General features: G+C 39.4%; 1 protein-coding gene and 1 long non-coding RNA gene across 26 annotated transcripts in view; one reads left to right on the top strand and one right to left on the bottom strand.

Annotated features, from left to right (window-relative positions):
- Nucleotides 1–12288, bottom strand: part of LOC138747023 (polypeptide N-acetylgalactosaminyltransferase 6-like) — a 187742-nt gene that overhangs the window by 53047 nt on the left and 122407 nt on the right. For all 9 annotated transcript variants that reach the window (XM_069905863.1, XM_069905862.1, XM_069905865.1 and 6 more), the window contains 2 exons: nt 2952–3083; nt 541–642 (listed from right to left, as the gene is read on the bottom strand). In XM_069905863.1, coding sequence (XP_069761964.1) covers nt 541–642; nt 2952–3083 — 234 coding nt within the window. The remainder of the gene's footprint in view (nt 1–540; nt 643–2951; nt 3084–12288) is intronic.
- Nucleotides 1–12288, top strand: part of LOC138747026 (uncharacterized) — a 76787-nt gene that overhangs the window by 55148 nt on the left and 9351 nt on the right. For 2 of the 17 annotated variants that reach the window (XR_011347251.1, XR_011347248.1), the window contains exons 8-9: nt 3909–4093; nt 6259–6540. This is a non-coding gene — a long non-coding RNA (uncharacterized lncRNA). Of the gene's footprint in view, nt 1–3908; nt 4094–6258; nt 6545–12288 lie in introns of those variants that run through there. The other 15 variants (XR_011347255.1, XR_011347252.1, XR_011347259.1 and 12 more) reach the window with 12 other exon arrangements.

Below are 12288 nucleotides of genomic sequence, written 5' to 3'. Positions count from 1 at the left end.
CCCCCGCCGATTAAAATTACAACTAATTTCCTCTCTATCTTTCTAACTCGAGTTAACAAAGAATCAGCTGCAAAATTCTTGTCTCCTTCACCTCCAGGGCTCAAGTTTCATCTCCAAGTGGCTTGGTGAGCACAAATGGAACACAGCACTTGTCAGACCACAGCTTCCTACAACTTGCATTCCACATAGCTACCTGTTTCCTTTTGTTGAGTGTGGTGCTCAGACCTTGATCATCTTGTCTATCAATATTCCCAAATCTCCAAACTTCAATCATAGCCAATGCAACATACAGCAGGAATATTATTAGTGCCCGCATTTTCACCAATGCACAATGGCAATCTGCTATCTGTTAATCTATTTACACAATCTTTGGGTTGCTTCTTCAAATTCATATCTTTGGTATGGTTTGGAAAGTTGATTAATTTGTCTCACAAGGGCATAAATTCACAATCCTGTTGAGAGTATGCCATCCTGAAAAGGAGCACAGACTTGGTGCACAATTAAAACAGCTTGCTTTTTCAAAAGATCATTGCCTGGTACCTGATTTCCTCCCATTCCATGGCATGGGTACATTATCAGAGGTTTCCCGCCATGATTGTTCTCGCCCACATCCAAGCAGCTTTCGGTTCCCCTGTTTTTAATCTGTAAAATAATGTACAAGATAGAAATTGGTGGTTCCAATAATCTGTGCAACAAATAATTTCTAAAAGTGCCGAACAGAAAAGTAGATTGCAAAGCATTAACCTTACTGTTAAATCCAATCCAGATTCAAGGGGTGAACCAATCCACTGCCTGATGGCTGCAAGACTCCTACAGTGTCATTAGTTTGGGAAGTCTTAACCCTGCGCCTATGCACCTACAGATTAAAAGTGCTCCAAATTTAACTAAGAGTTGACAGCCCTTCAACCTCAAGTTGGTTCTGCCTGGAACATCACAATCTTAAATTGAACAGATTTTTCTAGGGTTTATTGCATGGAGAGATTTTTTTTTGAAATTTACTGCATGGTAAAAGCTGATTCCAGCCATTTAAACCAGTGCCGCCCAATTACACCCAAATTAACTGACAACCCCATACATTTTAAAGGGTTGGAGGAAACTGAGCACCCAGGGAAAACCCACGCAGACACAGGCAGAACGTATAAACTCCTCATAGACAGCACTGGAGTGCAAGGTGTAAAAACTTAATAACACCAGACAGAAATCTGAAGCCTGGGAGAGGGGTCAAAGGAAAGAATTTGAGAGAATAGGAATGTAAACAACAGCAAAATTTACCCCCATTTTAAAAAAGCATGAAGGAGTACAGAATTTTAAACAAACATGGTTTAAAAACAACTTGCTATTCCAATTACAGTAAAACCCTTGGTTTCTGGAATTCAAACAACTGGCAGCCTCAAGCAATCAGCAAAAGGGAAAACAAATTTATAAAAATTAAATAAATAAGAATAAAATAATAGGTAAAGTTCTCTGAAGTAACACAAAACTTTGGTGAAGATGGGAGGAAATATTCAGCCAGCGAAGAGGCTTGGTCGAGCTTTGCTTGTAGCAGCTGTTTGAATAAAGTTGTGTGAAACAGCAATGGCATCGCCCAGGATGAAGAGCTGGTTGATGCCGCTTGCCGTTGGGGCAACTCTTTATCCCTGCTTAGTAACAGTTCCCCAGTCAGAGACTTTATCTGTAAACTTGGGGAGTGGGGGGGGGGGTGTTAATTATCTATAATGTTATTAGTCATGAAGTGGGAGGAACCTACAGGTGCAGTGACGAATAAATGTTTTCGAAGAATGTGTCTGAAAATAAAGTGAAATATTTTGAGGTTTATATATTCATGCAAGTGACATTTGTTCAGTGTAAGTACAGTATAGAGTTTTTGTCTTTTGAGCGGTTTATTCTTAGTACAGGTGTATTAGTTGGTCATTGTAAAAGCAAGTCTCAAGCAACCAGAAAATGCCCTTATCCAGCACCTACCAATCCCCATAGGTGCCGGATACCAGGGGTTTTACTATATTATTGAAATATAGTCAGTAGCTACAGAGCCAAATGCTCCTGCCCAGCCTGGTTCGTGGATTTTCAAAATGCAAATGAGAAAAAGTATAGTTAGCTCTTGAGAAGTTCACAGAACAGACAAGTTAACCCTCTTTTTACAGTATCAAAGATAAATGTGTTTAATCCTTTTTTTCTGATGCAAGTTTTCCATATTACCCAAAGATTTGTGAGGAAAATTGTTCGAGTAAGAATACTTTAGAATATTTACTGGGGACCTGAAATCACACTACAAGTTACAAGTGGCACAAAGACTAAATTCATCATTCATCCAGGTGCCTTGCCGTTTGGTGTGGGCGATTATATCTCTCCATCCATCACGATCTCTGACCCTCTGAATTGTAGTTGTTGCCTCCCTGTTCTCCTTCGGTGAAGGCTCCATCATTGAGCTGAGACTGTAGTCGATGTTGAGTTCATGATTATTCAAGGGAAAAATACTGAAGTGGTTTCCCGTCGCTTTCTTCAGTTGCAGTGGCTGGACTGGATGGGTAACCCTGGCCACTGAGCAGCAGATTCATCGGCCCAGCATTTTTAGTTTTATAACCGTAAATTCCAATTTATAGAATCTGCCTGTAAAAACCACCCACCATCTGCAATCCATGGCTTCACGTGATCCTAATTGGGAGGGTAAACTACACCTTGCCCAAGGGTGACCTGTAGGCTATTGGACAGAAGGAGCGCCTTACACCTCCTTTTGCTGTGCAATTGCACAGCATCGACACTGGAAAGTCTAAATACAAGTTTCCAAATACCTTTTGTTCTGAAAATGCTAAACAGAGGGTAATTTCCAATCTGTGGCTCAATACCTGTTAAATCTTTCAAAAAGTGAATTTTTTTTTTTAAATCAGAACCGCAATTCAGTCATATTTTAAACAGGTCAAAGCTTGTTAAAGTTAATGCATCATTTAACTCACCGCCCCATAACGTATTGGAGAGAAATCTGGTATAAAGATTTCCGGATAGATATTTTGCAGATACCACGTGAAGTTCTTGCACTTTAACCGTTCTTTCAACTGAAACCTTTCTGAGAGATCGCCGAATGTTTTCTTTAAACAGAAAAAAAAAGGAAACTGATCAATTCTAAATCTACCGTAAATCGGAAAAATAATACTTTTTTATGGAAGTGAGTAAGCCATTGAGGATTATGAGTATGTGACACATTTTATCTTCAAGCATTAAATTTGAAGTCCATAATCGGTTTCCAAGGGAGGCAAGCAGTTGCAAAACAGGAGTTTCCACTACTAAATGCTTTTTTCCATTCATACCCGCCACCCGTCACTTCCAAACTTTGAAACTTATCCTGGTCTGGGTTGATTATTTAACTGACATTTCCCTTGGAAGGTTGGCTTTGATGTGTAGGAATGCAAGAGGAAGAGTATTGGTGAGGATGGAGAAATATAAAAAAAACACCTTTTTAAAACTGGGTTGAGCAAATGCTTTCTGTCAGAGATGGTTCACTTGATAATCAGAAAACTATCTTTTTCTTCCACCTACTTGTATATTGTCCCTATTACAGTTTGGTGCAAGTCTATTCCCACACTGTGATGAACCAAATATTCTGCATGTGCTAAATGACCTACTGGACAAAAGTAGAAATGATCAAACCAGAAACAGTAGTTTGTATCCTGAAAATAGTGCACAAAGTTTGAGCAGTTCAATGCTGGTAGTGGGAGTGGATGGAAATGTCATAACATAATCCAAATTTATGTTGTCAATTAAAGTACTTTTAGACAAAATTGATTCATTGATTAAACAATTGGCCGACCTTGGATATTTGAATCTTCTGAGAAAAACAGTTCTTTTCATCTTATGCGGATTCAGTTTTTCTTGGGCAGTCCCTCAAAACTTAGGATGACTTATTTCCATTCCAGTTCTAGGTGGCTAATGAGGTAAATGTTCCACAGAAGCAGCAAGGGGTACCTGATGGGATCCAAGCATACTGATCCTTCGGCCAATTATGCCGATCCTCGACATGCTCACAATTCATGGACTTGAGGTTCAAAATACCAGTATTCTTTCACTGCTTGCAGGAGCCATGGATCAGAAATGTCCAAAGGTCAGTAGGAGGGTTTTATTTCATCAAAGTACCTTTAAGCATATCTTTTTTATAATGTTTTATTTTTCATTTTTAAGTATATTTAATAATTAAAGAAAACCCTACTTCCCTACCCTTTCTGTATAAACCAAATTAAACAGAAAAAGGGGAAAAAAAGAAAAATCCCATCGTCAGTGCATACAGTGAAGCACAGAAACACGATATTACCACCATGTTATATTCTTTGCAGAGGTCTACTGGCTAGCCAGAATGATCACATCCCTATAGTGGCATCCGTGAAGTGCCTATATGCTCTAGGCATCGAGATGCCAAATTTTCAGGAAGGTGTTCTATCCTTTTCTAAGATTATGTATGATATTTTCAAGAGGAATGCAGCTGTTCATTTCCGAAGACCATCTATAAATGGGGGGGTTGTTAGATTTCCATGTTACTGCTATACATTTCCTTGCCACACATAAAGTAATTTCTGTAAATTTAATTTGGAAATTAATTAACAATCTCCTAGTAAAGTTCCCCAGTAAGCAAAGCTCTGGGTCCATTGGGAAGGTGACTCCTGTGATCTTAGTCAGGGTGTTACAGAGGTCATACCAGAAGGGTCTCACCTTTGTACAGATACAGGTAGAGTACAAAAAGGTGCCAACCTCTATACCACACCTGAAGTACATCTATGACAACTCAGGTACATATTTCTGTAGTTTCTATGGGGTGAGGTACAGCTGATGGAGAAAATTATAGTGAACCAATCTATCCCTGGCATTAATAGTAGCCAACAAACTTCCTTGACATAGACCTAACCAGAGTTGTTCATCAGTTGTTATGTCCAAATCTGACTCCCATGTCACTCTAGATTTATGCAAACCTGACTTTGGGCCCTCATTCATTAGCAAGAAATAAATTTACATACACTTCCTTCATTAAGCAGTTTCTCTACTTCAGCGAGTCCCAGTAAAGTCATTTCAGGGCCCGAGCTGGTCCTAGAAAAGGATCTTAACTGAAGTTAACAGAAGGTCTTGTTGGGCAGGCTGAATTTCCTCTTCAACTGTTCAAACGACATAAAGACTTTTTTTCGTAGTAGTCTTCCAGATGTTGTATCCCTTTATGATGCCAAGTCTCCAGAATTTTTCTGTTCAAAGTCTCAAAGGTGTTTTTGGTGACAATCCCCTTTTCAGTCCAGAACCTTCATGAGTCATGAGTTGGATAGAGTCCTGGAGTTCCATTTATAAATAAAATCATTGCATACCTTCTCTTTTAGGGAGTATAATCCAGTTTGTATCCAGAAGTGAACACCATCACCCTTAAAAGGGATGAATTTTTTTTTTTAAACTGGGTAATCGAATTCCCCCATATCTAGAGTCCCATGTTAATTTTTCCATAGATACTCTGGGTACTTTACAGGTCCATATAAATTGTTCAACAAGTTTATTACGGGTTTTTAAAAGTTTGGGGTAGTGGAGTGGGCAAGGACTGGAAAAGATACTGTAACCTCAACAATATGTTCATTTTCACACAGTTGACTCTGCCAATTAGAGTAATGGGCAAACTCACCCACCTGGTCAAATCCTCTTCAACTCTACTGAGTAATGGGAGGTAATTAAGTTTGTACAGATTCTGGAGGTCATTATCCACCATTATTCCAAGATATTTTATACCATTTGAGGGCCACTTAAACGGGCTTGTTTGCTGATACTCAGTGTAGTCAAAATTTGTTAGCGGTGTAGTTCTTGGCCATCGCAAGTGGAAGAAACATGCTGAGCCGAATAGAGTTTCAAACTAACTCATTTACTGATTCAAACTCACACACTTAAAAGGTCCATGCTGGTCCCAGCGCCCGTGCAGGGCGGAAGTGACGTCAACTTCCTGTCCGTTGTTTTGCCCTGCACTGAGAGCTCCTGAGTACGTCTCTGAATGTGGACTGGACTGCAACTGCTGGCGGCAATTTACCTGCCGCGTGGGTGAGCCGCCACAGTGGAATAATTTCACTTTTTTCCCAGTTTGCCTTAGATCCTGAAACTTCACCAAAGGCTTTTAATAAAGTCTAATTTGGTGAGGGAGTTTACAAGGTCTATTAAATACAGGATTACATTATCTGCCAGAAGATTAAATTTTATGGTTTGTCTGATCCACTTTGAAACCCTTTATATCTGGGTCTTGTCTTATTGTTTCAGATAGGAGGTTCAATAGCCAAAACAAAAAGTCCTGGAGACAATGGACAGCCCTGTTGACTCAACCTGCTCAAGGGAAACGTTCCGAAATCTGTCCATCAATCTATGATAGAGAGTTTTTTTTACCCAGTTAATAAACAGCTGTCCAAACCAGAGCTTCGCCAAGACGCAAAATAAATAGAGCCGTTCCAGCCTATCAAAGGCCTTTTCAGCATCTAAAGCTGCAGCAATACTGGGTTCGGTCTTGGATTTTGCATAGTGGATAATACTAAAGAGCTACTCTGGCCTGGATTTATTAATTTCAGCAAATATTGGCCAAACCTGTTAGGCTGGGCTTTAGAAATCAATTTATAATAAGAGTTATAAAAATAAGAGTTATAAAAAAAATCACAGTGATTTTGGTAGTAGAGAATGATTCAGGTGGAGTTTGGGTTTTAGATACTAAGTTAATTATATCCAAGATGAGTGGTATAAACAAGTCTTTAAATTCTCTATAAAATTCAGACTGGAAACCATCCTCCCCTAGTGATTTATTGGATTGTAGTGAGTCAAAGGTTTTTTCAATTTCTTTTGGGGTAAAGGGGAGATTCAAATTTGTTTGATCTTCTTGGTCAAGTGTGGGCAGTTCAACAGTGGACAAAATAATCATAAATCTTGGTCAAGTCTTCTGGCGATTTTGCTGTTTAACTGTGTTATTAATTTTTATTGGATTATATGAGACTGAACTCACTTCAGTTTGAATTTCATTAATTGTCCTCGAACCTTCCCGTTTTCAGTCGCCAGGACAAGACCTTGTGTGTCTTCTCTCCCAATTGTTTAGTTCTTAGAATTTTATTGTACTTGAGCTTTTTGTTTGGAACCAGACTTTTGGAACTTTTTTCCAATTTCAGAGTTTCTGTTTCCAGTCCTATGTTTGCCATGCATTTCTTGTTAATACCTTTTGTATATGAGATTATTTGTCCCCTTAAATAGGCTTTAAATATGTCCCATAATATAGAACTATTAGGAGCAGAGGGACAGTTTGTCTCACAAAATAACTTTACCTGGTCTCCAATAAATTTACAAAATTCTGGTTTTTGAAGAAGGGTGGGATTCAAATGCCATCTATATGAGTTGGTTGGTTTTCCTAGCGTCAAAATAGCCCTTGGCGTCAGGGGTGAATGATCCAACAAGGTTCTAAATAAGTATTGAGACTAATGATCTGTGAATTAGCTGGTTTGACAACAGAAAAAGGTCAATCCTAGTATGAGTGTTATGGGGGCAGGAATAAAAATAGTCCCCGTTTCGAAGGTGTGTTTGCCTCCACACCTGACAAATTTAAATCTTTCATAAAAGCCAAGGTAGTTTTGGCTGGTTTTATTTTGTCAGTGTTGACTTGTCAAGGACAGGATCCAAGCAGAAATTAAAAGTCACCCCCTACAAGTATATTTTGTTGTTCCCCCGACACCTTAAGAAAAATATCTTGAGTAAAGGATTTACTCAATTAGATGCATATAAATTTAGAAGTGTCCAAGGTTCTGAATAAAGCTGACAATTAACTCATACATATTGGCCTGATGGGTCAATGATAGTTTCTTCAATTGTTTTTTTTTCTTTTTTTAAATTGATCATATTACAGGTAAACAAAATGAATGAGAATAGGACACAATCAAAAATGAAAAAAAATCATTATATGACATCTATAAAATATTGTATTACACCACAATTAATGAATATTTTCTCATCTCAAACTGAAATCTTCAAAAAAAATACATTTTTTATTTTATAAAACCCCACCTAATCTTTAAAAAAGGGAAAAGTCTGAGCAGCCTATCCTGAGAATTTATTAATAAAATTTAATTGCCTGGTCTTTACCCACAAAGAGAAAATAGAGGTATTAACCAATCAAAAGATCTCCTCTCATAATTCTGGAAGAAGTAACTGAAATTCCTCTTCCCAGGCCCTTTGAATTTTGTCATTAGAATTTGATTTCAATCTTAATAACTTATTATAAATGTTGCCTATTAAACCCTTATGAGAAGGGTTCAAATGAAAAAAAGTATTAACTAAATCAGGTTGAGACAAAGTTGGAAAGTTTGGCAGTGAAGTATTCAGAAAATTTCTAATTTGAAAGTATCTAAAAAAGTGATGGGTATATTATATTTATTAGCGGGTTCAGATACAGCAATGAGCTCTCTGAACCCTTCTCCATTAACAATGGCGTGAAGCAAGGCTGTGTTCTCGCACCAACCCTCTTTTCAATCTTCTTCAGCATGATGCTGAACCAAGCCATGAAAGACCCCAACAATGAAGACGCTGTTTACATCCGGTACCGCACGGATGGCAGTCTCTTCAATCTGAGGCGCCTGCAAGCTCACACCAAGACACAAGAGAAACTTGTCCGTGAACTACTCTTTGCAGATGATGCCGCTTTAGTTGCCCATTCAGAGCCAGCTCTTCAGCGCTTGACGTCCTGCTTTGCGGAAACTGCCAAAATGTTTGGCCTGGAAGTCAGCCTGAAGAAAACTGAGGTCCTCCATCAGCCAGCTCCCCACCATGACTACCAGCCCCCCCACATCTCCATCGGGCACACAAAACTCAAAACGGTCAACCAGTTTACCTATCTCGGCTGCACCATTTCATCAGATGCAAGGATCGACAATGAGATAGACAACAGACTCGCCAAGGCAAATAGCGCCTTTGGAAGACTACACAAAAGAGTCTGGAAAAACAACCAACTGAAAAACCTCACAAAGATAAGCGTATACAGAGCCGTTGTCATACCCACACTCCTGTTCGGCTCCGAATCATGGGTCCTCTACCGGCACCACCCACGGCTCCTAGAACGCTTCCACCAGCGTTGTCTCCGCTCCATCCTCAACATCCATTGGAGCGCTCACACCCCTAACGTCGAGGTACTCGAGATGGCAGAGGTCGACAGCATCGAGTCCACGCTGCTGAAGATCCAGCTGCGCTGGATGGGTCACGTCTCCAGAATGGAGGACCATCGCCTTCCCAAGATCGTATTATACGGCGAGCTCTCCACTGGCCACCGTGACAGAGGTGCACCAAAGAAAAGGTACAAGGACTGCCTAAAGAAATCTCTTGGTGCCTGCCACATTGACCACCGCCAGTGGGCTGATAACGCCTCAAACCGTGCATCTTGGCGCCTCACAGTTTGGCGGGCAGCAGCCTCCTTTGAAGAAGACCGCAGAGCCCACCTCACTGACAAAAGGCAAAGGAGGAAAAACCCAACACCCAACCCCAACCAACCAATTTTCCCTTGCAACCGCTGCAATCGTGTCTGCCTGTCCCGCATCGGACTGGTCAGCCACAAACGAGCCTGCAGCTGACGTGGACTTTTTACCCCCTCCATAAATCTTCGTCCGCGAAGCCAAGCCAAAGAAAAAAAAGAAAGAGATAATTGTGCAAAATACATTCAATTACCATCTAGAAACAAATATCTGAAAATAAAATGATTCCTTTAACTTTCCAAAAAGGGAAGGCTTGATCATTTATAGACTGTAGAAAAAAAAGAATCAAGAGAAATGGTGCGAGATAAAATAAAATCTTTCAAGTCAAAGAACTTCCAAATCCATAATGTATGATTAAGGTATGTCAACTAATCTTAAAAAGTATAAAAGGAAGAGTTGCTCCCAATAAAGAGGCTACTGAATACCTCTGCACAGAATTCAATTCCATATCTACCCAATAAGGGCATTCAAATTTTTCAGAATAGTAGATCTAGAATACAACAAATGTTAACTGCTCAACAATAGAATCTAAGATTAGGTAAAGCCATATGTAATGGAAGATTTAAACCATGTTTTTTACTTTTGCAGCCTTTGCTTCTGCAAGGCTGAGAACCTGCTTGTTTTTTAGAATCAGCAGACATAAGCTAAATTCCACCGAGGGGCCAGAGATGCAGTTATCTGATGAAAGGACATCTGTGTACCAAGAACATTTAATCTTTCTGCTTGTTTTGGTCACAGACTGTCAGAGGCCTAACCTTGATGCAAAATAAACCATTGTATTCAAAGTGATAAGCTGAAAATTATGTTATTCGATAGAAGCCTAGGCATGCTAGCCTCCTCGCTTATCTTTCTTTTTGAGCTGGGAATAGGTGCTTGGGTAAGCAGTTTTGGGTAACATAAGCCATGGTCCCGCTGCTGAAGTTTGAGACTCTCCGAGAGGTGGCAACATCTCTCAGCAAGAAGAACTTCTTGAGTCCAGCCAACGTCCCGGTCAGGGGAGGTGGTGAAGCTGCTACCGGCGCCCCGACAACCTACTACGAGTGTGCGGTCGTTGCCTCGCTTCGGCAGTTGGGACTAGTCCTTCCGCTCCGTAAATGGTTATATTGTAGTTTGATATCAGCTTTAGAATTTGTAATAAAGATTTGTATAAACTGAAATGCTCTCGGCGTGTGTGTCTATTTTCTTTCGGTAGCTCAAACACCGCCCACCGCCAGTGGGCTGATATCGCCTCCAACTGTGCATCTTGGCGCCTCACAGTTCGGCGGGCAGCAACCTCCTTTGAAGAAGACTGCAGAGCCCACCTCACTGACAAAAGACAAAGGAGGAAAAACCCAACACCCAACCCCAACCCACCAATTTTCCCTTGCAACCGCTGCAAGTCCCGCATCGGACTTGTCAGTCACCAACAAGCCTGCAGCAGACGTGGACATACCCCTCCATAAATCTTTGTCCGTGAAGCCAAGCCAAAGAAGAAAGAAAGAAGCTCAAACACTGTGACCATTCTAAAACGAACAAAGTGAGAGGTACAAGTTTACCCAGGACACCATACCACCAACTTTCTTTAATTTCTGCAAATGGAATTTACTCAATCTGGGTTTCTTTTTATTCTAAGAAGATATTTTAAAGTCAATATTATCAAGAGGATTTTGGAATTAAAAATTGGGACTGCTTGAAATATATACAAAAATTTAGGTAAGATCATTTTAATAGCATTAATATGACCAATTAAAGATAAAGCCAATGGAGACCATTTAGAAAAATTATTTCACATCATCTATCAAAGGAAGTTAAATTTATATGGATCTTTAAATGTTTTGGTAATTTTAACACTCAGTTAAGCGTAAAAAGGTTTTTAAAATGCCAATATTATTTTTGCACAAGAGACTCACATTCGTAAAGAAGACTAGTTTTTTTTTAAAAGTTTTGAAAGGGTTTGGAATTTCACTCTTCATCTCAGTCTAAAATTAGAGGTGTATCTTTTTATTGGCTCTAATGTTCCTTTTGTACACTTTAATATGATCATAGATCTTACTGGTAGATTTTTTAAAAATATAGTTACAGGTGCATTGTGTAATCAGAAAGTTGCTCTGATTAATATGTATGGCACAAATGTTGATGACCCTGAATTTTTTAGGCAGGTTTGCTTCCCTGATGAGTTTGAACTAATACATGGACAGAGACTTAAACTGCTGCCTTAGCCTATCAATTGACAGATCTTCCTCAAATCCAATGCTGCCTAATAAATCTGCTACCTTAATCAATTTTTTTTGTTAGATTATGGACTTGTTGATGGATGGTGTTTTCTACACTCTAATGATAGAGTCCTCCCCTCCCCACATGTTCATCATCAATATTCCAGGGTTGATAATCGATTAGTTCCCTCGGTAATGTATTGTACTTATGGTGCAATTGCTGAGTGTGATCAAGTGCCTTTTACACTTTCTGATGTTACTTCAGGAGCCCAGCAGTGGCAGTTTAATGTGCCCCTATTTCAAAATGAAAAATCTGTAGACTTTATTGAGGAGCAAACCTCTTATTTTTTTCTTAACAAATTTAACTGAGGAAATGTTGAGTTTAATTGTCTGGGATACATTTAAGGCATATCTCTGGGGACAAATAATTTCCTATTAAGCTGGGTTAAGAAAACATACAAAGGAGGAATTATTATTACTGAATAATAGGATTAAAGAAATTGATCAAGTATATTCAAGGATATCTAATGCTGATCTTGAGAAGGAAAATGTAGAACTTCAAACACAACATGATTTACTTTTAACAGGCCCTATTGAAAGTCAACAAC

This window comes from Narcine bancroftii, chromosome 12 (assembly GCF_036971445.1).
Source record: "Narcine bancroftii isolate sNarBan1 chromosome 12, sNarBan1.hap1, whole genome shotgun sequence".
Classification (NCBI taxonomy): Eukaryota; Metazoa; Chordata; class Chondrichthyes; order Torpediniformes; family Narcinidae; genus Narcine; species Narcine bancroftii.
This window is presented reverse-complemented; position numbering and strand designations above follow the sequence as displayed.